The following is a 24,855-nucleotide window of genomic DNA, read 5'->3' as shown; positions in this document are numbered from 1 at the left end:
TGGCAGTGGGCAGCCCCGTTTGTCTCCACCATGAGTTCCCTCAGGGCTCACCTTCAGGGGCAGCTGTAGTGGCTTGATGGCTGCAACATCCTTTGTTCACTGATAGGGCAGGCAACGTTTTTCATTCATACGGATGATGTCTCTTAATAAGCCAAGAAAGAAAGAACATACTGCAAACCAACGACACAGTGATTACACTGGTGTTCCAGGCAATGGGGAGATGAAAGAAAAATTCCAGGTTTAGTTGAGATGTACCTTTCCAGGAGGTGGTTCTCATAGAGTTCATCCTTCCAACCAAAAGCTGCTGGTTTAGGTCCCTCACCTCTGGGGCATATAGCTTATGGGCGATTGCACCAGTGTTGCCAGGCAGGGTGGACTGCTCCGAAGGTTATTATTCCAGGAACCGTTACGTGGCTGGCACCACTGCCTATGAGGAGTAGCCTCGCCAAGGCAGGAACAGATGTCCCTTTTCTTCCTGAGACTGCTGCACGGTTTAACATCGCTGTTGACCAAAAGTAGCCTGGGCCTGGCAGGAGTAGGTGAGCTATTTAGATCAGCAAAGAGTAGCTTTGCCCAGGCCGAACACTCTCGAGTTGCTGGTCAGCCTCTTTGTGTTTAGTTCATCATGTGATGGCCACCACGCTGTTACTGTAGTGTCAGTGACATGATGGTCCTCTCCACTACAGGTCCAAGAGTTGGATAAGAAAGTCCTAATAGCCAACTTCAACGCCAATTCATCAAAACAGGCTATTCAAAACAAGTTCAAACCACACTTTGTCTGAAACAAGCTTTCACAGCATGGATTTGAAATCATAAGTCAGTACACAGCAGATTGTTTAAAAATGCCTTCTATTGAGTGGTATGTGTCACATTGTGTAGGCATTTACACATGGTGATCCTATGGCTCATGGCATGTAGTGGGCTCCCACCATCCCATTGCACTGAGATGTTGCCTAGGTCTGTAATGTTTTGCAAGTATAATCTTTGTTAAAAACTACAGTCACAGTAGAACCTCTATTGTTATTGTGCAAAACAGATTCTAAAGTTGTAACTGTTGTGTTTGTTTGTTTGTTTGTTTCTTAACGCAAAGAACCAGCTGGGCTTCCTTGTTGTAAAGTGCATCAGCTGCAGATGAAATCATCTGTGGTTGGAGAGGCCAGTGTGTTCCTGGTTGGGTTGTAGCTTTGTTTAGAATTAAGAGGCTTATAAAGGAAGCCATAGAAACCTCAAGTTCCCTAATTGCTGCGGTACAGGAAACAGGGTTTGTTAGTCATCATCCATTGTCCTGACCGGATTGTTTAAGATAAAATTTCAAGACAATCGGAAAACACCACATGACTCAATTATGTGGTTATTCAGCATCAGGCTTGCTCTTATTAAGGTTTGCTTTGGGAGTAATTGTGGGGAGAATGTTTCTGCAACTTTCATGAAATAACCAAATTATGATGTGAAATAAAAAAATTATGATGTTGGGTCCCAAGCCCTTTATGTAACAATCAGAGATCATGAGGAGGAAAAAGTAGGTCTCTTCTGGGTTGCTGGTCTACTTGAGTTTGTCAGTAGATGGCTACAGGATCACGCTGGGAACACCGTTAACCCTGGTTAAGTTAGTAAGTTCCCACGGGTATACACGCTGGCACTGGACACGGAGCTGCTCAGGTGAGAGCGGTGTGAAAATCAGTCCTACCTTTGCTGTGTCAGCCCACGTGACTTTCATTTGGAGGCTCCTGTTTGAAATCACCCTTGGTTTTTTTCTGTCCAGGGTTGTGATGTGATTTGCTCTCAGTTTTAGCTGCTCTGAGCAACTGCCCAAGTCCTGCATGTATACCCTCTGAATGGCTCAGATTTTGCGGAACCTATACAGTTGTCCCTCAGTTATCTGAAGGGCATTGGTTCCAGGACCCGCCCCCCTGCAAACCTTGGACACCAAAATCTAAGGATGCTTAAGTCCCTTATGTATAGTGGCATAGTATTTGCATATAACCTATGCACATACTTTAATATACTTTAAATCATCTCTAGATTAATTATAATGCCTAATGCAGTGTAAATGTAAGTAAATAGTTGTAAGTATGACATAAATGCTATGTAACTAGTTGTAGGCTCATGGCAAATTCAAGTTTTGCTTTTTCCAACTTTCTGGAATTTTTTTTTCCTGAATATTTTTGATCCGTGGTTGGTTGAATCCAAGGACATGGAACCCTTGGATACGGAGGGTTGACTGTGTTCTAAGTCTGACCATCTGAAACACCACCCTGAGGTTCCCTGAAAACCTGCTCCACTCCTCTAGCCGATACAGGCCTGGCCCTTCCTTAGAGGGCTTCCCAAAAGTAATGTCATTCTACACCACACCTCAGAATGCTGAATCACCATCTGTGGGTGGGGCAGGGACAGGCATATTTTCTGGAAGCTCTCCAGGTAATTCTGATGTACACCTCCCACTAAGAACCACACTTGAAATTGTCCTATTATATCTTTAAAAAAAATTTTGTAACCCACCCGAAATTCTTTAGACAAGGACTAAACAATAAATTTGACATTTCAAATTCAGTGTAGTTAAAGCAATTATGGAACACATTTGTTGCCTTTTGATAACTTTTGGTCTTACTCAGAAAATGCATCCCTGCTTCTGATGACATTTTCCCTGGAAAGGGCAAGGTGGAGGTGGTGGCGTGGGTCGAATTCTGTAAGTGACAACAAGTTCCCTTCCGCTGCCAGTCCCAGGAATCTTTTTTTATTAATATTTGAGGTTTCCCATCCCCATCTGCAGAAGCAGGGAGGTTTTCTTGGAGCTTCTGAAATAGGATTAGGGGCCAAGGGCACCCTTCTGTCCTGGGTATATCTTCTACGTAGCTTTCATCCCCTCTGTGTTTTCACTGCCTGCATCTAAGCTGTGCTTCTGTGGTTCCCTGAGGCTCGAGTCTCCTCAGGCCTCTAGTCAGCGTTGTCCTCACACCTTCCTTGCTTCTGATTTCCGAATCTTGATCTCTGGCCCTGGCCTGACATATTGGTGCTGCTTTTCTGGCTGTGTGTGACTGCCCCTCACAGTGTGGACCCTGGATCAGCAGCTTCGGCATCACCCGGGGGGCCGAGAAATGCAGGTTCTCAGGCCCCACCCAGACCTGCTTGCGTTCAGGTTTGCATCTTAACAAGATCCCCAAGTGATCTGTGTGCACGTTACAGTGTGAGGGGCATTGGTCTATGGGACACCACCACTCTGCGTTCTAATTGAAGCCTCCACTCTCATCCCATCCTTTTGTCCTGCCTGTTCCCACCAAGCCAGGTTTGCCTATCAGGTTGTACAATTTTTTTTCCAGACTATCCGTCTTGGCTTCATATTTCATTTTATTCATTGATTCCTTCAGATATTTATTGACTGCCTACCAGAGCTAGGTATTGGAGATGCAGTGAGCAAGCCCAGACCCAGTTCCTGCCCTCGTGAAGCTCAGCTTCTAGCGGCAGAAGCAGATATTAAATACATCATCAGTTATAAATGTGAAATTATGATGAGCACTGTAGAGAGCCTATAACAAATATATGAGTCGTTAGGGACGCCAGGGAAGGCTTCCCTGAGGAGGTGATCCTTGTGCCAAGCACTGAGGCCTGAGTAGGAGTTCTCAGGTGAAGAAAAGCAGAAAGAGCTTCCCAGGCAGAAGGAACAGCATGTGCAAAGGCCCGGCTCATCATAGAAAGTTTATAGAGAATTTTTTAAAGAACATTAAATTGCTCTTAAGTCCTTCATCTTTTTTTTTTTTTTTTTTTTTTTTGCGGTATGCGGGCCTCTCACTGTTGTGGCCTCTCCCATTGCGGAGCACAGGCTCCGGATGCGCAGGCTCAGCGGCCATGGCTCACGGGCTCAGCCGCTCTGCGGCATATGGGATCCTCCCAGACCGGGGCACGAACCCGTATCCCCTGCATCGGCAGGCGGACTCTCAACCACTGCGCCACCAGGGAGGCCCAAGTCCTTCATCTTTATCTGCTCTTCCACCCAATCTTGTCAGATTTACACCTCCGTTCCTAAGCTGAGGAGCTGGCCTGGACCCTTGTCCCTCCCGCCGGCACGAAGTGACCATGTGCTCCGTTGCATACTGCTTTAGTCTGTTAGTCTAACACTTCACAATTGTATTCATTGATAAAACCGCTTTCATTACTGTTCCCTAATATACCATGCTCAGATTTTTAAACTTCTCTCTAATTCCCTCTTCGTTCATGTATTTTTAAAGTAAACTTTGTTGAAATATACATACAAAAAAAGAGCACAAATCATAAGGGTAGAGCTTGGTGGATTTTCACAAAGTGAGTACACCAGTGTTATTAGCACCCCAATTAAGAGATGGAATATAAGCATCCCAGAAGACCCCTGGACACCCCCCAGTCACTACATGTAGAGGTAACTGCTATCCTGTCTTCTGTTGGTTAGTTTTGCCTATTCTGAACTTTATGTAAATGGAATCACGCTATACAGGTCATCTATTGAGTCTTGGATGCTTTTGCTCAACACAACACTAGAGGAATTCGTGTTGTGTGTCAACAGTAGTTCATTTATTTCCTTTGCTGGGTAGTCATGCATGGTGGGACTCCACCACAGTTTATCCGTTCTGTTGGGTCTTTTACAATTTGGAGCTATTATGAAAATTCTTATGCATGTCTTTTAATGGATAAATATATACTTTTCTGTTGGGAATATGCCTAAGAGTGGAATTATTTCACAGGATGTGCATATGTTCAGCTCTCGTAGACACTGTCAAACAGTTTTCCAAAGTAGCTGCACTAATTTACATCCTCACTAACAGTGCCTGAGAGTTCCAGTTACTCCACACTATGGCCAACCCTTGGTTTTGTTGGATTTCATCATAGCCATTCTGGTGGGGGTGTGGTTCTGTTGCTTTGAGGTTTTAGTTTGCATTCCTTTGACAACTAATGTTCCCATTTTCTACCTAGTTGTTTGTTTTTTCTCATTTTGATTTGTAGTAGCTCTTTATATATTCTTTGTAGTTATATATTACAAATACCTCTGTGGGTCTTTTTTTAAAAAATAGTCTTTTAATGAATAGATGTTCTTAATGTAGTCTAATGATCAATAAAATCTTCATATTTTAAATCATTTTTGCATCACATTTAGTTCTGTAAAACCTTAGAGGTGTAATACACAAATATATAAAGTTGTAAAACATTAACAAATTTAAAACCTGGGAAATATAAATTTAGAAGATTTAGACGAGGGAGATAATAAGACACAAATAAGCCATATAATTCTCTGAACGTGTTATAATTGAGCAATAAATATTGTTTAAAGCTGCTTAGAAGTCGAAACTCAGATGGAAACATGGTCTGTTATCTGGCTCTCATTTATCTGAGCTCTTGAGACAGTTTTGTGAGGGTCAAGGCAGACAGGTGAGGAATGGATGGAATGGGAGGTATGTTCACATGGAACTGGTAATTTGCACATCAGAGCTAACCAGGTGTGTCTTCTGTTACAGGTTATTCAACGATAGTTATGACCTCCCGGTTACGTGCGTTCGGTGGAAGAATTAATAACATACGCACCTCAGAATTACCCAAAGAGAAAACTCGATCTGAAGTCATCTGCAGCATCTGCTTTCTAGATGGCTTGGTACAGACCTTTAAAGTTAATGTGAGTTCTCCAAATTTAATTTTTTCTGAATTAATGCCCCTAAGAAATACTTTTCATCTGTTGGTTTATAAAATGAAGAGAAATTATTTTAAATTAAAAGCTTGAGGTCTCAGATCTTGTATGTTGAGATTGAACTAGAAATAACCTTAAAAACTTTGTCCATAATCTTACCTCTACCTGGCGTGTCTTCCCCCCTCTTGTTTCTGAACTGTGTGAGTCTTAGATGTTACTGCTTCAGTGACGTCTTTGACTTCCTGAGCTGATTCTCCAATAATGGTGCCCTGTGTGTGCTTTATTAGGGCCCCTGTCACATTGCATGAATAGTGGTTGTAATTATCTGGTTATATGTCACTCTTTAAACTGCGAGCTCCTGGAGAATGGCAATAGTGTCATTTCCCCTGTGCCTGCCTCACAGCAGGTACTCATTAAATGTGCAAATGGTAAATGGTGGGTCCTTTCTGGAGGGTAGTGAGATGGTTAGCCTCCCAGATGGCAGGGCTCAGGGAGGGCCTGGCTTGTGCACCTCAAGCAGAGGCAGGGCTAGAAACGGGCTCTCCAATCCTACGTCAGCAGGAAGATGCCTGACCAGTAACCGTCCCTGCTGCCGCGCCCCTCCCCAGTCACCACTGGGTGTTCGTGACCTTTGCCTGTCTCTCCCATCCTCTGGCCAGTTCTAAGGGGTCGCCTCCAACCCCAGATTGGCTGCCAGCATCTGCCCCAGCCTGGAAAATTCAGTGTGCAATGGAAAGCGTCAGAAAGAGAAGAGAGGGTACCAGAGAACAACTGGGGGATGTTAGAAGGCCACAAGAATTTGAAGGGTGACAAAAAGTGGTCCCTGCTGGGGTCTTCCCCCACCCATGAGTTTGCCTCCTGCTGACCCCAGGTCACTGTGGACGTTGATGGCTGAGCAGGCAAGAGAAGAGGGCAGTGTGCATGAAGTCGCTGCACGGTGGCTGCTCTGTAGAGGCCCCGAAGTTCTCTTCCAGTTGCTGTAAACTGACAGCTTAGTTCAGACATGGCTCCTTTGTTAAAATTTACGTTGTCTGTCTTGGAGCTATTCCTCAGCCATACATCTTCTTCCCAACAAGAACATGAATGTTTATTCAGCACGTGTTTACTGAGCACCTACTACATGCCAGGCTTTGTTCTGGGTACAAAGAATACAGCAGTGAACAAAACAGAGCAAAATCCCTGGCCTTTTAAAGCTTACATCCTAGAGGGAGGAAACAGACCATAAACAAATGTGTACTATGTCAGGCGGTATCATGTACTTAGAAGAAAAATCGGGATAAGGAAGGTGGAGAGTTAAGGACAGGGCAAGGAGTGGGGTTGTCATTTGTCATTTTATAGAAGCGATTCGGGAGGACCTCACTCATACGATGACATTTCAGAGGTGACCTAAAGGAAGTAAGGGGAGGAACTGTGTGAAAGCGCATTCCAGGTAGAAGAAACAGCAGAGCAAAGACCCTGAGGCGGGGTCCCCTTCCCTTAGTGTGGTTGCAGAACAGGCTAGAAGCCAGTGCGTCTGGAGTGTAATGAGGAAGGAGGAGGGGAGGAGGCGATGAGGTCAGAGAGATAACAGGTGATGGGTTGTTTTGTTTTGTTTTTCCTAACAACCGTTTCAAAAGATTTTCTTTAATATTGTAAAATATTGTCAAGGACAAGTGAACTAGCAGACACACATGCACCAGTGTGCCTTTCGACAAGATTATCCCCTACTCCCACATCAAGGTGGACATGAGTTTGGAGAAATGAACACAGCAGATGGTACAGACAGAAAAAACACCGATAAAAAGGATGGAATATAACACTGTACTTGGTCATTTTCCTATGTCACAGCAGAACATTTTGGTGCAAATAGTTAATTTTTTCCTCTTTTCCACTAAGTCTGGAGAAAAAACCCAATTTTTTTTTCTTTTTTGCGGTACACGGGCCTCTCACTGTTGTGGCCTCTCCCATTGCGGAGCGCAGGCTCAGCGGCCATGGCTCACGGGCCCAGCCACTCCGCTGCACATGGGATCTTCCCGGACCGGGGCAAGAACCCGTGTCCCCCGCATCGGCAGGGGGACTCTCAACCACTGCGCCACGAGGGAAACCCTGTTTTGTTACTTTTTTAACGTAACTTTTTTCCTCTTGAGGGGATAGGGGGATTGTGTAGAGCCTTGTAGGTCATTCTGAGCACTGGCTCTGTTCTGCATTGGTGAGTTTGGGCAGAGACCTGACATGATCTGACTCAAGTATCACTCTGGATGCTCGGTCGACACTAAACTGGGGCAGGGGGTGGGGCAAGGGCTGAGGCTGTTAGTCTGTGGGAGAGACCATGATGATTGGACAGGGCAGTTAATGCGGCTAAGAGTAAACCAAGTCTGGAACTACTTTAAAGGTGGAACCAGTGGTATTTGGGATGTGAAAGAGGCCTCAAGGTGACTCCCAAGGTTTTTGGCCTGAGCAGTGGGCAAGATGGAGCTGCAATTTATAGAAATGGGAAAGCCTGCAAGAGGAGCAGGTTTGGGGGCAGAAATAACTGGTTCTGTTTCAGACAGGGTGAGTTTGAGATGCCTGTTACTCGTCTGCGTAGAAATGGCATTAGGTATACAAAAGAGGAGTTTAGGGGCTTCCCTGGTGGCGCAGTGGTTGAGAGTACGCCTGCCAATGCAGGGGACACGGGTTCGTGCCCCGGTCCGGGAAGATCCCACATGCCGTGGAGTGGCTGGGCCCGTGAGCCATGACCACTGAGCCTGCGCGTCTGGAGCCTGTGCTCCACAACGGGAGAGGCCACAACAGTGAGAGGCACGTGTACCGCAAAAAAAAAAAAAAAAAAAAAAAAGAGGAGTTTAAGGGAAGGGTTTAGGCTGGGATACATATGTGGGTGTTACCAGGGTAGATGTACTTTAGGATCACCTGAGAAGTGAATAGACAGAAGATACGAATGAGGTTCGGTGTTCAATGGTTGCGGGGATGAGGAACAAGCAGGACTGTCCAGGGAGATAAGGGGAGGCCAAGAGGGAATGAGAATCCCAGGTAAGGATGTATTCTAAGGAGGAGGAGTGATGAGCCCTGTAGAGGGGAATGCGGACGGTATCCACCCAGAGTGATCATCACGTGCCTGGCGTTCAGTGGGCACCTGGTCATCTTCAGTTACAAATGTTGTTGTTATTGTCACTGCTGCCTGTGCTGCCCCCCAAGCTTCCAGCAGCCTGGTCAAGGCTGAGTCACACTGAACTTCAATTTGAGGGCCTGGCTGCAACTTCGAATCTCCGTCACTTTATATGTTTCTGCTCCTGGGGGTCATTTGCGCTGTCGCATTCAGATCCTTCAGCCCAGGTGGTCTTACGACCAGGAGCGGCCATCCTCGGGGAAGCTGACCTGGACATCAGCTGTTCTTAGCTCCGCCCAGAGAGCGAGACTGTCACGGACAGTGACCTGATGTAGCCAAGATGACCTCTTGTGGGGCAGGCGCTGGGCCCGGAGGGTTGTTCTTATCAAAAATGTATCTTGTTTCAATTCCTTTTGAGAACTCGGTGAGTTGTGCAGATCCTGGAATGGATTAATTATGCACTCCAGACGGGAGAGTGGCAGTGTGGTGGTAACGTTGCAGACTCTGGCATCAAATACTCCTGAGTCAGGCAGTCAGACTGTCCGTCGGCTGACAGCACAAGGCACGGAGCCTCTGAGGCCTGTTTGCTCATCAGCACAGGGGATGGTGTTGACAGCTATGTGACATGGCTGCGAAGATTGGAGATCATACATAAAAAGTGCAGAATACTGTGGCAGGCTCCTTGTAGATGCCCAATAGATTAAAGTTATTAATAATATATATTAAACATAACATAAAATCATACAAATAATAATTTCAACAAGGGGAGCAGATAGCTCTTTGCATCAAGAGTATCTCGTAATTTGGAGGGAGAATATCTCATGATTTAGAGTATGTGGACCAGGTCATCTTTTCCACACTGTCCTGATTCCCCTGGGATGGGAGGTGACCTGGGAAGTGGAGGAAGCAGCGGGAACCAGGGCCCTGGGGCCAGAAGGGGGATGTGTTCAGGACACAGGCGGTGCCGTGTGTTCCCACACTGTGGGCCAGATAAGTGAGACTGTCCCGGAGAAGTGGCTGCAGGAGGGGGTGACAGTTATCTAATTCTCCTCATCCTGGTTATGGTGACCTGTTTTCAGGTACATCATCTGCTATCAGGTGCTCAAAAAAGCTGCCTTTGCTGGTTCTATACATGGTCTCTTTCTGACTCACATTGCCCTTAAGTTAAATGGTTTGGTTCAAAGGATTCCCAAGAAGTCTGCCTGTTAAAGGAGAATTCGCGATTCCCCACCCCTGTGCCTTTGTGCTGGGCTGTCCTCTTGATGCCTTTTCTTAGCTCCTGCGCCTGGAGGGAGGGCGTGGCACTCAGCCCTGTCAGCCTCCCAGAACCAGGTCAGGGACTGCTTTCCCTTGTCCCCAGGTTGAGTCACCCATTTGTGTTGTCCTGTGTGTGTTCACTGTGCCGGAGTGTTCTTTGGCATTTGACACACCGAGTTATGGTCGCTGCTTGCACGGCTGGCCTCTCCAGGAGGGCAGGAAAGGGACACGTGTTATGGCTCTGTCCCCACGCCCAGCACTGTGCCTGGTCTGAAAACACTGAGTGGCGAAGGTGTCTGAGCCCTGCTCTGGACGTGAAGTGTGGTTGAAAGTCTCCACTGGCTTCTCACTTCAGGTGCCGGGGAGTAGGGAAGCAGATAATCCTCCAGTGTCCCTTGCCAAATCACTTGGAGGGTATTTCCAATGGCATTTGCGTATTCTTAGCTGTCTTCCTTCATGCTGTTAGTAGAGTTTTCCTCCCTGTGTACACTTGCATGGCGCCTGAGGATTAACATTTTGCTGTGGATAATCCGTGGGTAGGTCACGGAGAGTTTACTGTCATTGGGATACCTGAGTTTTCCAAGTTAGACGTTATCACTTGGGAATCTCAGCTAAGAGGAAGGAAGAAATCTTAGAAAATTAAATTTATCTCATTCTCTTAAATCATATTTATCTTAGCCCTACTTTCCATATGTTCCGTGGGGCTTCTTAATTTGGAATTTATTAAATTCTTATTAATATTTCTTATTGTAGGGTACCTGTGTGCATGAAATCTCTCTGCGTGTTTTAACACCTTCTTGCCTGCAATAAAGACTTTTAAACACCAGTTCTTAATTTGTTTTAAAATTTTGCCCACTGGACATTTTTTTCCCCTAGAAACAAGATACTGGTCAAGTTCTCCTGGATATGGCTTACAACTACTTGGGCGTGACGGAAAAGGAGTATTTTGGTTTGCAGCACAGTGATGACTCAGTGGACTCTCCTGTGAGTACCCTCCCTTGAAGACGTGCTGGGCTCCCGCTGGGTTTGGTTTTATATCTTATGTTTTCTTACCCAACAGAGATGGCTTGAAGCAAGCAAACCCATCAGGAAGCAGTTAAAAGGTGGGTGTGACCTTCCCATGTCGGTTGAACACTAGGTATTAGTGTATCGTGGCCCATTTCTCTCCTCCAATCCTCAGCGTACCTGTAACATCTGGTACCTGGATTCCAGGTGGTCCAAGAGACGTGAGTAAGCTGACTTCTCCCTGTCTGACTTCTGAGTTAGCAGAGATGCTTCCAGATCAGCCCCCAAGGGTCCTCACCAAATATGGGCAAGAAAGGGAAAGGTGAAAGAAGCCAGCTAAGAGCAAAGGAATTCCACGTTTCATTTTATAGGAAAGAAAGGGGAAGAAGGATGGCTTTTTTCAGCCCAGTATGAGAGCCAGGATGGGAAAGACAGGATGGGAAAGAGAGAGAGAGAGAGAGAGAGAGAGAGAGAGAGAGACACACACACACACACACACACACACACACACACACACACACACACACACACACACACACACACACACACACACACACACACACACACACACACACACACACACACACACACACACACACACACACACACACACACACACACACACACACACACACACACACACACACACACACACACACACACACACCTTTTCGACAGCACAGTTCCAAAGGCATGGGTAACTAGTGTCACAGACATACACATGAGTGTATCCCAGTGCTGTAGGTTAATTCCCACGTAGGTGGGTTTTCGAACCACACCTCACTGCACCCTTCACCTGGTTTTCCAACATCGCGCTCTCTGTTCCCCTTTATGCACCTTATGCCCCAAACCTGGCCGACATGCAGGGCCGCACACGCACCCAGAGTTACAGAACCACCCACAGGTACCCAGGTACCTGTACACAGGTATGTTCATAGGTGCACACACACCATTAGAGTCTTTGATACAATCCAGAGACAAAGACAGAGGGTACTTCTGAGAAGGGAGGGTGGAGCCCACAGTGAACTAATGTAGAGGAGATCAGTGAGGGAGGCAGGGTGGGAAAAGCTTGAGTTTCACAGAGCCAGAAAGTGCTGGAAAGAGCCAGTGAATACTGAGTAATGGAGAGGAGAGAAATTGACGTGAAGAAGAGCATGGGATCTTAGCAACACAATCTGATCTCCTGTTGCCACATCCAGCAAAAGAAATGGGCTAATTTTATCCTTGCAAGCAAATGGACTCTTGGCGTTGTTGCATAAAGCCGTATTTGAGTATATTAGCTGTGTAATATTTGCTACTGTATTAATCATTTTTAGAATTCACTTTGCATTAAAAGCATGAAATATTTTGCAGTATAAAAATGATTTTAAAATGCAGAATCAAAAGACTCAGTGCTGTAAGTCTGGTGTTATCATTGGCTGTGTGACCCAAGGCAAGTCACATCTCCAAGCCTGGTGGCTAATCTGTTACACAGTGCAGTCGACAGCAGGCTAGCTTACTCATAGTCATGGCGGTATTTAAATTCAAGAGTGTACATGAAAACATTTGAAAAGTATGAAGTCATTATATATGTGGGAGATTACTTCTTTGTGAGTTTTGTATAATCTGTTGATTTAAGGATTTTTAAAGTTCCTAATACAGATAATGGAGTGCATTGTTTGAACACATCCCTAAGTTAAACATGTAATAGGAAGTAGATTATACCTCATTTTATACTGATGTTGCAAAAATATTTTACTTCTTGTAGACTTGGAGATTTCTGAACACTTAACTAACTTATGCACTCCTTTTTTGAAATTAGTCCTTTTATTGATGGAAAAAGCTGTGGTCTAGTGAAAAATGCATCACTTATGGGAGAGTAGCCGCTTACATACATTGACTTTTTTAAAGGGAAAATTTAATTTGTTTTTGAAAAATGTTGTAGGAGGTATCCCCTGTACCCTGCATTTTCGAGTAAGATTTTTTATACCTGATCCCAACACACTGCAGCAAGAACAAACCAGGTAATAACATTTTTTTTAAGTTTTCTATTTAGTATATAAAAATGAGTAACCACTGAAAATGTACTCTTTAATTTATCACTGTGGCCAGATACTTCACTTGGGTATAACTGCACCAACAGTTACAATCCCAGTAAAAATTGGGGGGTACATGTATTGAAATTTTAATCGGCGAATTCATTTTCATCTTGAGCCTCCTTCTCTGGCCTCCTGATTTGGTGCCGTTCCCAGCACGCTCCCATCCACCACCTCCTACCTTCCCCTTCCGTCCAGCTTCCCCTGCATGTTGAGCACCTGTGTTCAGAGAACGCAGTTATTTTCTGCTACTGCAATCAGGAAGTTTGTAAAACAGTCATCTACCTGTCAAACAGCGCAGTGTCTCTGAGGGGCTAGGATTGAACTCTTTAGGAGACCGAGAGGTCTCTGAACTGAGAACTTTCTATCAGATCCCCTGTTGGTAGGAGCTGCAAAGGAGAGGAGGCCGGGTCAGTGTCTTTCCTCCGCCTCCGTGAATCTGTGGTTCAGGCAATCCGTGGAACAGATAAGGGCCAGAGGGCTGTGAGACTTGTTTACCCCTCCAGGCTTGGCGCAGGTCCTGGCCCTGGTGTTGAGCTGGCACATGGGTTTTCTGGATGAGGACCCGTGTTTGGAATGGAGGGGCGGGCACAGGAAAGTTGTTGCTGTTTGAACATGGACTCTGCAAGCTCGCCTGGGCCTCTCTTTCCCCTCCCCCCAGGGCAACAGCCAGCCCTCCTATGATTGAAACGTTTGTTTTTCTTAGAGAGGGAAACTCTTCCACCAGAAAAAAAGCAATGAATGTTCAGGATTATTGAATCCTATCCTGTGCCCATTGTGGCCATGAGACCATCACCAAGGAAGAGACATTAACTTGGACATAAAGTGCTGTTTTGTTTTTTCCTTTTTTTTAAAAAAAAAAATGGTAATCACATGATCACATTTGAACTTTTAATGTGTTTAAAGGCCATATATTAGTCTATTACTATTTTGTCTTCTTTGTACACCTCTTCCCTCTACAATAGAAGACGTTGGAGATTTGACTTGTGTTTACTATTAGGTTAAATTTTAAGCTGGTATAAGATGTCCAGCATGACTCATTGGGTAACCACGGGACATACACGTGATGCCTTGAGTTTTCATCATAACGGCTTTTCATGCTGGTGGACTAAGGGGGAGTGTAGGACACTCAACTCAACAGGTCAGCTCATAAGCCGGTGGATGCAAAGTGGTGACATGATCTATGAGAATATGTTTGAAATGACCCCACCAGGATTTCCCTACTGGAAATATTCAGGCTACTACTGAATATCAAATTCTGTTCAAGGGATGCTTTAAAAAATGTCATGTTGGATTTTATATGTGTGTGTGTGTGTGTGTGTGTGTGTATTTGTGTGTGTGTTTTTTTTTTTTTTTTTTTTTTTTTTGCGGTATGCGGGCCTCTCACTGCTGTGGCCTCTCCCCGTTGCGGAGCACAGGCTCCGGACGTGCAGGCCCAGCGGCCATGGCTCACGGGCCCAGCCGCTCCCCGGCATACGGGATCCTCCCAGACCGGGGCACGAACCCATATCCCCTGCATCGGCAGGCGGACTCTCAACCACTGCGCCACCAGGGAGGCCCTGTGTGTGTGTTTTTAACCAGTGGTGTTTTTTTTGTAATCATAACCCCACAATAAAAAATATATTTTGCTTTGTAATGCATTACACAGATATATGTAAATTACTGAAGTAGATATTTCATGAAACAATAGTAATTGCAAAGCACTCTTAAGTTTTCTATTTCCTTCTTTTAAAATGTCACTTGTGGCTCATTAAATTGATTTTACTACCCACTGAAGGGTTCCCACCCCGAGTGCGACCTGCACTGCCTAAACCGGTGGTCGTCCCTCATTGCCCTGTGTCCTCCCTGAGACGCTGCAGCCCTAGGGTTGCGGCTGCCAGAGTGCCTGAGTGAAGGGATCACTCACGCCAGCCTAACGCAGGAGCCCTTCTCCAGGGCCCCTCTCGGTCGTTGGACGCTACTTGCATGCCCCCCAGGAAAGCTTCTTTCTGCTGAGCCCCCCTGTCATTTGAGGGACATCTGAGGCAAGTGGGGAGGCCAGGATGGAGAGGAAGCCCGCAGAAACGAAGGCTGCTTTCAGATCTTCCAAGGGCTGTCATGGGAAAGGGGGAATTAGATGCGCTTGATGGTAGCATTACAGCCAGTGGGTGGAGACTGCCGAGAGGCAGATGTTGGCTGAAGACAAATAATAGACTAAATTTTGTTCTTACCTAAGTTCCAGATAAAATCGGTTTGTCCGTGTCCTTCCTAAAAGTCACTAGTTCCAGACTGACACTCAACCCCACTACTCAACCTCCACGGTAAGATGGGTGGTCCCCCCCCCAGTGTAGAGTAGAGTATAGCTGTCACCTTCTGGGATGTGCGTAACAGATTTCTCTTAACACAGCAGGAGTCATGGCAGCAGCCACCCCTGTGGCTCCTACCGAGCTGGGGAATAGCCAGGACTGCCAGATCTTCTTCTTAGGCTGGGCCAGGCTTCCACCATTAATTCAAAAAAATATTGTTTTGTTTTGTTTTTACTTTAATGAAGAGTTTTGCCTATATTCCTGGCACTTAGTGTCTTTTTTTTTTTTTTAGGTATAGTTGATGTACAGTATTATACGTAGTATCTTTTTTAAGCCCCAGCTCTGTAGCCTATGCAAAAATGAGTTCCCCTTTAAAGAAATTTTGCTCTCAAGGGTCAAAGGAGGAATATAGACGTGGTATTTGTTCTTTCCTGTTTGTTTACTAAGGATCTAGGCAGGGAGGCATTTATTGCTTTTTTCTGAAGTTGAGGTCATGGATTGGGGTGCACTCCAGAAATGAGTGTTACATTTCTGAAGTCAGGCACACCAAGCATCTCTTTTAAATGACTTCCTTTATTCTAATTGCTAACCGTCTCCTTGATTATGAGCCTCCATGGTGGCTGTTTCTGATAAATTTAGACCGTTCTAAACAGACTTTCATATACGGGCAGTCTCAAAATCAGACTCTCTCAGGATTCCTAGGAGGTCTCCTAAGTTTGGGCATCATTCCACTATTCTGATCTCTTTGTGTATGATGTCCTGGGGTTGACTCAGAAACGTTGCTGAATATATGACAAAGTAGCATTTGATGAACAGGGGTCTCTAGGTTCCCATTCTCCTTTACATCCCGAGGAAGACCTTCTGCTTAGCTGGGCTTGTCAGTGAAAGTCCAGATTTACCACTGGATTATCTGTAATTCTGTTCCTTCTCTTCTTTCTCTCAGTAGCATTATAGGAGGAGAGAACACTTAATTCCAGTTGAATTTCAGCTTGGGTAAATATAGGAACAAACTAGAAAGGACCAATTGTGTTCTCCTAGGTGGAAAAGATAGAGATTCCAATTTGGAATAAGAGAGAATCAGCAAATGTATGTCATACCATCTCTCGATGCTCTGGCATTCAGCATGGTAGGAGTAGTTGGTGATAATTACAGTCAAAGTAATATCAGAGTTAGGAGATGGATCCTAAGCTTTTTAGTCATTAGACGCATAAGAAATTTGTAGCATAATCAGATTGTTTTCATAGCATGCGTGTCCAGGTTGAAATAAGACATAACTGACCCCACATAACCCATACGACATCTGTATCCTCATCAGTAAAAAATGGAGGTAGCAGTACCCACCGCAGAGTTCTTACGAGGTTGAAATGAGGCGATAAGTTATGAAGTACCACACACAGCCCAGAACTGTGCAAATACAGGGTTGTAATACCATGTGACGCATTCACATCTCAAAACACTGGCGCCTTAACCTTTAAACATAGAAATTAGAAGGAATATTGAGACTGGTTTGTTTAAATTGCCGAAATTCTCTCTCCTGGCCCTGAACACTTCTGCTGCATCTGTATTGGATTTCAAGAATTTTCCCTTTTGTCATCTTGGCCAGATGCTGGAATGTCTATCCCGTGTGAATCCAGGCTTTTAACAAAGAGTGGGAGCCAGAGGTCAAGTGTCATATGTATGCCATGTCCCTAAATATAACAGTCTCCAGGGCCCTTCCCGGCCTGCACAGCACTGTTGATGCCTTGTGATTCCTGCTCCCTGGATGGAGGGTCCCGTGACTAACCAAGAACTTACCAAGTTCTGCCCACAAATCAAGTCCCGGGTTTTGAAGCGACATTGCTGGGAACTCACAGACAAGTGCAGGATTCACCCAGGAGGCCTGGCAGCCTGTAGATGACTGATGTCTATGCTTTTGCTCAGGCACCCACAGTTCCTGGGACACAGGAAAAAGCTCAGCTGGGTGCTTGCACCCCAGCCAAGGAGGTGTCTTCCTAGACGCTCCACCTCTCAGTAACTTCACACAGAGGGAACATAGGTGTGCAGATGTTCAGAACAGCAGCCCCTCGGTGTGCGGGGGGCCGCCCGTGGATCCTGGTGCTCTCAGATACCCCGAGTTTGACTAGGTAGGTCCAGGCCGGGGGCGCTCATTGGCGGCAGCAGCAGCAGCTGGTTGTTTGGGCTGCTCTCACCCCATCCATCCTTGCTCAGCCATCCCAAGAGAGCATGTGTGGGTGGGAGGCCGGCTGGAAATGCCCCCCGCCACTACCCATTGAGACTAAAGCAGCCTCACGAGCCATTATTACTGAAGGGGCGTAGCTTTGCAGTGGACTAAACAGCGCCTGATACTTGAGACAAAATGTCTTTGTGTGTTTTGTTTTTCACATGTGCAGGTCTTGTCCTTGACTCATCAATTTTTTTTGGCTTATTTTAATTTGAGTATTGTGAATTAATGAAAACAATTATTTCATAGGCATTTGTATTTCTTACAACTGAAGATGGATATTTGTGAAGGAAGGTAATGAGACTTTCGTATTCTTCTTTTCCTGTCAGTTCCCCCAGACTACTGAAATTCCTGGGTTTAATCTAATGATTGTACATTTCTGGTAACAAATTAAATGTAAACAAAGAATGGATGTTGAAAGCAGCATCCTGCTTGAGACATCTGTTTCTAGCTTGGTCTGGATTTGGAGAAGCTGAGGATTGACAAACCTCATTTCATGTTGTTTCAATTTTATTACAGAAGGTACAGTTATCTTTCTGGTAAAGACCTGAGAAACTTTAAAGGGAGGGAAGGAGAGATCCTGAATGTAAAACGGGCTTCATCCAGGAAGGCAGATCAAGCCCAATTTAGGTCCCCTCTGAGCCCCTTAGTACCCAGAGGTGACTCATTTTCTCTCTGGGGAACTTGGCTGGAAGACAGGAGCATCTATCCGTGCTTCAGCACTTCTTGTGCATCAGGACCATCTCCGTGGCTGCAAAGTATCTGAGAGGCTCAGGAAGGGAGGAGAAATTCCAAGTCAGTGGTCCCTGAGCCACCTTCTCCAAATCCAGAGTTTTTTTCTTGACTTACAGGAGACAGTGCAGCAGGTAAACGGGTGGGAACAGCCATGTCTTACTCTCATCCTCCCCACCCCCTCTTTCCTTCTACTAAGGAGGGTCTTCAGAAGCCTCCACTGTGCTTCCATGAGGGACCTGGCAGTCTGGTTGGGGAAATGAGATAGGAGCTCGTGAAGCAATTGGGACCAATATGGGCGGTGGAGACCACAGCCATCATAGGTTTTAGGAGAAGGAGATGCCGGTGTGAGCTTTGTGAAGAGTGTGGATTTCTGTGATGAGTTGGGGTTGGTGGAGAAGTGAGGAATTAAATCTCACTGGGCAGAGAGGACATCGCCTCCCCCCGGACAGTCCCAATTGGAGACCACATGCTGGGGGCCTACAGCAGAACAGAGAGAGAGAGGGCTCCTCCTGTCAAACAGAGACCTGCGTCTTGGATCTACCAGGCAGAGGAATGCTGTTGAGGGTTTTAAGCAGGAGGGATTTGGCAGGAACAGAATCTATAAAAAAGGCTGGAAGAGGACGAGGGGCTTTCCTGAGGCAGCCTTCTTATATTTCAGGGTAACTCTAGGTTGAAATTACCCACCCCTGCCTGTCCTGGGTCCAGGCTGCCTTCTGTGGTGATAGAACTAGTTGTGTCTTTCTTTTCTACACACTGACTTGTTTTCCCCACACGTATTTTGCAAATAGCACACATTACGAGATGGGCACTGACTGTGCTGGTCCAGTGAGGCTGGGCCCACTACCCCTACCCTTGGGAGCTTCCAGTCTAGCTCTCCAAATATTAGAAATTGGTCATCTTCATTTTTTCTTATGCCCCTTGTTTGGTATGAATCAGTAGAAACCTGTTGAGGGCCACGTCCTGGCTTAGGTCCCTGCCATCCTTGTCAGGCCTGCAGGCGGCCCTCATCTCTCTGGGGGTGGCGGGCTGTCAGGGTGGCATCCAGCCCTTAGTAGCCGTGGATCTCTTGACAGACTCAGTGGATCTAGTTAGTGTTTCTCCCGGGTTTGAAAGTTCTTGTTCAACCCCTCCTTCCTGAAGAGATAGGTGATCTTGTCTGACAGATGGAGACCCTAAAGCCTGGAGAGCAAGGAAGAAATCTGTCAAAGAACATGGTGTTCTTTAGTTTGTTATTTACACCATTCTTTGGAAATGTTGTTCTTCCTGACTTACTCATAGGATTGTTTCTTCCATCTAGACTGAACCCCCTTAGCCACTCTCTTAAGCTTTTCTCTGAATCCCATTCACCTGCTCTTCCTGTAGCAAGGACACCAGCTTAGATTTCATTGAAGCCCATCTCGGTAGGAAAGTGAATGCTGATGTTTGCTCTTCCTTTGGGCTCTCTGAGTCTCCAGATGATCGAATATATAGCAAGCATCCCTAGACATATCTGCATTTAGAAGTTCGAGCAAGAACACATGGTTACTTGAAAGATGGGGCCCCTCAGATAGGGAAGGCTACCTTCATATTTATATGCAGCTTCAGGACCAGCACACAACACAGCTGACCAGAAGGGAAACCCTGGTGAGCCAACCAGATTAGTCAGAGAGCTGGGGGTGACTCATATCTTGGGAACTTCATGGGCTGCCATGGAAACTGCATGTTTTCTCCACTTTTCACAAGGTTGCTGGGAAGCATGCTTTTAAAATCTGGGTCCCCCCCCCCAACCCTGCAAGCCCTCACTCCTGCTTCTATTCATGTGTTCCTCCACCTGGCAGTGATTCCTGCCCCAGATCTGCCGGCTGAGCTCCTAGGCAGACCGTGAAATCTGTAGCTGAATGGAGAGAAGGGAGCAACCAAGATGATTTGGACTATGACAGAGATGGCGTCATTGGCTGAAACAGGGTGTTTGGGAGGGCAGTGAGCTTAAGAGGAAAGAAGGAAAACAAGTCCAACCTTGGGTTCGTGGATTTCCAGTGGATGGCAGGACAACCGAGGGGTAGCAGACCATTCCCTCTAGATGGGAAGTTGCAGGAGGGTGAATAGATTTAGGAATCTTAAGTCATTGTAACTAATTAAGTAACTCAAAACCCACAGGAGTTTTAAAATTCAGAATACTTTTCTGTTTTTCCCTTCTAAGAGGATGTCATCCTTCTAGAAAGCAGGTCATCAAGAATCAGAGTCAGCAGAACTCAGGAATTCAGTTAGCCCTATGAGAAGTCTCACGTCTTTACCAGAAAGAGACAAAGGCTGCCTGCCCATTGATCTAAGAGTACACTTTTCTCATTTTTTCTCTTAGTGATATGAGCCTGACCTTTCTTGACCAGCCAAACCCTGGCCAACATTAAACCTTTAGCCTCATGGTATTTGTATTAATATATATTATTTTAAACATGGAAAAATTCTCTTTTAATTTCAGAGACTCTTTAGTATGTTACTTTTATCTTTACTTTTTGAGATTGAGTATCCTAAAATTCTTTGTTATTATTCGTGATTTTTTTTAATGGTTAATCCAAGAAAAAGACATGTGTTACCCATAATCAATGAGCGTTTTGGGCGGTCGTGGGTTCTGGTGACTTTCCTAATATGTTTTTCTTCTGACAGGTTAACCTGCCCTCTTAACTCAGCGGTGGTTCTAGCATCCTATGCAGTACAGTGTAAGTCACAAAGGAGCATTTCGCAGATGGACAGCTTGTTCTGACTGGTATATTAAGAAACTCACTGGCCTCTCCTGTTTGACCGAGTCCCTTCCCCAGGAATCCTGTTGGGCAGCATATCTCTGGCTGTCCAGATATTTCCACTTTCATCCTGACTTAGGCTGTCCTCAAGCTCAGGGATGTTGTATTAGGGAAAGCGGGTTTCCTCCCAGGGGAGCCCAGAAAACAGAAGATACCTATCGCACGTTACATTTTCCAGAGGCTTCACTCACAATTGGATTTGACTCTATAACAAAATCCTGGTGGGGCAGATACTTCTACCAGTCACTTCTTATAGATGTGGAAACTAAGACCCGGACAGGTTCAGGAATTTGCTGGAGGTCACTCCTGCTACTTGCTTGGTGCTACTCTGAAACACTGCTGGGGTCCTAGGAGTTTATTTTTAGTTTCAGTAGAGCGACGGCTTATATATTGGCCTGGAGCAGCAGTGCCCAATAGAAATACAATAGGAGCTTCATGTGTAACTTTAAGCTTTCTGGTTGCTATGTTAAAGTAAAATGAAATACATCGTATTAATATATCTAAAATATTATTTTAGTATGTAATCCATGTAAAAATTTTGATATTTCACATTTTTTTCATACTAAGTCTTTGAAAACCAGTCCAGATTTTACACTTCCAGCACATCTCAACTTGGACTAGCCACATTTCAAGTGCTCAATAGCTCTGTGTGGCTAGTGGCTGCCGTGTGGGATGGAAAGTCCAGATGGAATTTTCCATCAAGGCCTGTTTATGCTGAAGTAAGAATCCACTTCTTCACTCACCAAAACATTATTAGAATATGTTCCACGTGAGGCCCCGTGGTAGATGCCGGATGTGTACGAGGACAGGGTGCATAGCCAGATGGAAGGTAAAATATCACTTTATAGTTAACTAGCTGTGTGAGGCCAGTGCAGTAACCAACCAGAACTCGTGCAGAGCTGCTCCAGACTTCCTGTGAGCCCCACGCCACCTGGGCTTGTTCCCCTCTTGGCCGACTGCACGGTGGGGAGTTAAGAGAGCAGGATGGACTGGTCTTGGCAGGCACTGGCTGAACTCCTCCCTCTGCTTTGGTCTCAGAAGAGGCAAAATAGCAAGAGAATGCTGACAGGGATTCCTGATGTGGCCTTAAGCCTGCCTGTTCCCCAGGAGCAAAGAACAGACATGGGAGAGGTGAAGGGCAAGGTGGCTGCATGATACCAGGAAGTAGAAGAGATACCTTTAGCAGTGGCCCTGCTCACTAGTAAGACAAGACCCAGTGTTCATCTCCCCGTATAACCTACATCTCCTTCTCCCCAATGGGAGACTCAGAAGAGATGGCCCAGTGACGAGCTTGGGTGGATCTGAAAGTTCCCCTCTCCCTATAATACATCTGGAACAGATCCGGCCATGTCGCATCCATATAGGAAATGGCACGGTCACCAGTTAACTGTATTCTTAGTAGTCACTAGACCCAGTGGACTCCATCTCTGCCAGGCTGATCAGCTGAGGAGAGTGAGTTTTCCCACATCTCAGAGCAAGTTTAGTGCTCACATCTAAAGCTTCAGGTTTGAAGGGCAGGAACACCAGAAAGGACATAGCTTTGGATGCAAACTCCATTTAAATCTGGCTCTCCATCTGCTTCTAACATGGTGTTACCTCTCTGAATCTCAGTTTTTTCACATGTAAGATGGGGGTGATGATGGTGATTATGACAACTTGGTTGATGATTATGATTATGATTATGATACTTGGTTCAAGTATCACCTCTGAAGGTGATAAGTGGAAACTCTTTAGTGGACCATCACTGTTAACTGAGTCAGTGAGAACGCAGGCTGAAGCCATAGTACCTGGGTCTTGTCTCTTCCACTTATACCTACCTGACCTTGAGCCTCTTCAGGCCTCAGCTTCGTCTGTCAAGTGGAGGTGATAATAATATCTAATCATAGGGTTGAGTGAAGATGAAATATACTTAAAGCTCTTAGAATATACCTGGCTCATGGCAAGTGTTGTTTAACTCGTACTATTTTTTGTGCCCAGAAGAAAGCTGTCTAAAGAACAGTCTGTTGTAAACAAACTATTTGGAGTACCAAATAAAATTCCTAAGCCTCAATAGTCAGGTTTCCCTCTGCAAAGGACTGATAGAATGGGGGCCAAAGGACGTTACAAGCACCTAAAAAGTCCAGACTGGCTGCAGTAGAAACATTAGCGTGACTGTGTCATGCTAATAATATCATAGGCTGTCAGGCAAGCGGTTTTAAGTAGAAGTTTCTTATTCCTCCACCCTCAAATATATACCGACACACATTTTTCCATACTTCTGTGCATATATTTCTATAAGATTAATTCTTGGATATGAAATAGCTGGATCAAAGATTAAGCCTAGGGACTTCCCTGGCGGTCCAGTGGTCAAGATGCCGTGCTTCCAATGCAGGGGGCGGTGGTTTGATCCATGGTCAGGGAACTAAGAGCCCACATGCCACAGGGCGTGGCCAAAAAGTAAAAAAAAAAAAAAGAGTAAGCCTAAATTTTATCTGATACGGTTTGCCACATTGTCCCAGAGGGACATCTGATATGAAGACAAGCCTACCAGTAGCCAGTGAAGCCAAAACAAAGCACATTTTCTTACCAGATAAAAAGTAAAGTGATCTGTGGGTAAAGAACCTGAAAGCACTTGATGGTGGAAGATTGCTGGTAGCCTATCAAGTGTCTATGAGGGTCAAAGAATGAAGGTTTTTTAAAAAATAAATTTATTTATTAGTTATTTTTGGCTGTGTTGAGTCTCCATTGCTGCGTGTGGGCTTTCTCTAGTTGCGGCGAGTGGGGACTACTCTTCGTTGTGGTGTGCGGGCTTCTCATTGCGGTGGCTTCTCTTGTGGAGCACGGGCTCTAGGCATGTGGGCTTCAGTCGCCGTGGCTCGCGGGCTTAGTTGCTCCGCGGCATGTGGGATCTTCCCAGACCAGGAATCGAACCTGTGTCCCCTGCATTGGCAGGCGGATTCTTAACCACTGCGCCATCAGGGAAGTCCCAAGAGTGAAGTTTTTTGTTTGTTTGTTTGTTTTTTGGCTGCGTTGGGTCTTTTGTTGCTGCATGCGGGCTTTCTCTGGTTGTGGCGAGTGGGGGCTACTCTTCGTTGAGGTGCGCGGGCTTTTTATTGAGGTGGCTTCTCTTTGTTGCGGAGCATGGGCTCTAGGCGTGCAGACTTCAGTAGTTGTGGCGCAGGCTCAGTAGTTGTGGCGCACGGACTTAGTTGCTCCACAGCATGTGGGATCTTCCCAGGCCAGGGATCGAACCCGTGTCCCCTGCATTGGCAGGTGGATTCTTAATCACTGTGCTACCAGGGAAGTCCCCAGGAATGAAGTTTTTGAAAATACATATTCTATAATGGCCTCTGAGTGTCTGCCATGCGTGGATTCTGCAGTAGCCTCAGGTTGCACAGATAGAGCACAGCTGCTCTCTGCAAAGGGTCTGCAGCCTGGTGGGCAGGCAGATATGGACCAACTGATGCTGGTAGTGAGGATGAGCACAGAGGATGCACTTTGTTCTCCTTGGAGGGGGAAGGAGGGTGCAGGGGGAGGTAGTGTAGAAAAGCTTCCTAGTGATGACCCCTTACGAAGAGCCTCCAAGATCAAGTTGGAGTTAGATGAATAGCAAATAAGGGCTTTCCCAACAGAACAGCTTGATATGCCATACATTTGAGTACCTGAGACATACACTCTGTCCTGCAAAATATAAAATATTAGCCAGAAGAATGTATGGGACTTAAAAGACAAGGTATTTCCCACATAAGTGTTCATTTCCTTTTCTTTCTGCTATAATTGGCTTTCTCA

General features: G+C 45.7%; 1 protein-coding gene across 11 annotated transcripts in view; it reads left to right on the top strand.

The window, feature by feature from the left end:
- The window catches only part of PTPN3 (protein tyrosine phosphatase non-receptor type 3), a 110,329-nt gene that overhangs the window by 30,143 nt on the left and 55,331 nt on the right, over positions 1-24,855 (top strand). For 5 of the 11 annotated variants that reach the window (XM_081237138.1, XM_081237140.1, XM_081237141.1 and 2 more), the window contains 6 exons: positions 5,481-5,635; positions 10,866-10,973; positions 11,050-11,092; positions 12,919-12,997; positions 17,825-17,869; positions 20,954-21,006. In XM_081237138.1, the coding sequence (XP_081093264.1) occupies positions 5,498-5,635; positions 10,866-10,973; positions 11,050-11,092; positions 12,919-12,997; positions 17,825-17,869; positions 20,954-21,006 (466 nt within the window). In that variant the 5' untranslated portion in view covers positions 5,481-5,497. Of the gene's footprint in view, positions 1-5,480; positions 5,636-10,865; positions 11,093-12,918; positions 12,998-14,714; positions 15,370-17,824; positions 17,870-20,847; positions 21,007-24,855 lie in introns of those variants that run through there. The other 6 variants (XM_081237145.1, XM_081237139.1, XM_081237142.1 and 3 more) reach the window with 6 other exon arrangements.

The sequence above is a fragment of the Mesoplodon bidens genome, assembly GCF_964165515.1.
Source record: "Mesoplodon bidens genome assembly, chromosome: 6".
Lineage (NCBI taxonomy): Eukaryota > Metazoa > Chordata > Mammalia > Artiodactyla > Ziphiidae > Mesoplodon > Mesoplodon bidens.
This window is presented reverse-complemented; position numbering and strand designations above follow the sequence as displayed.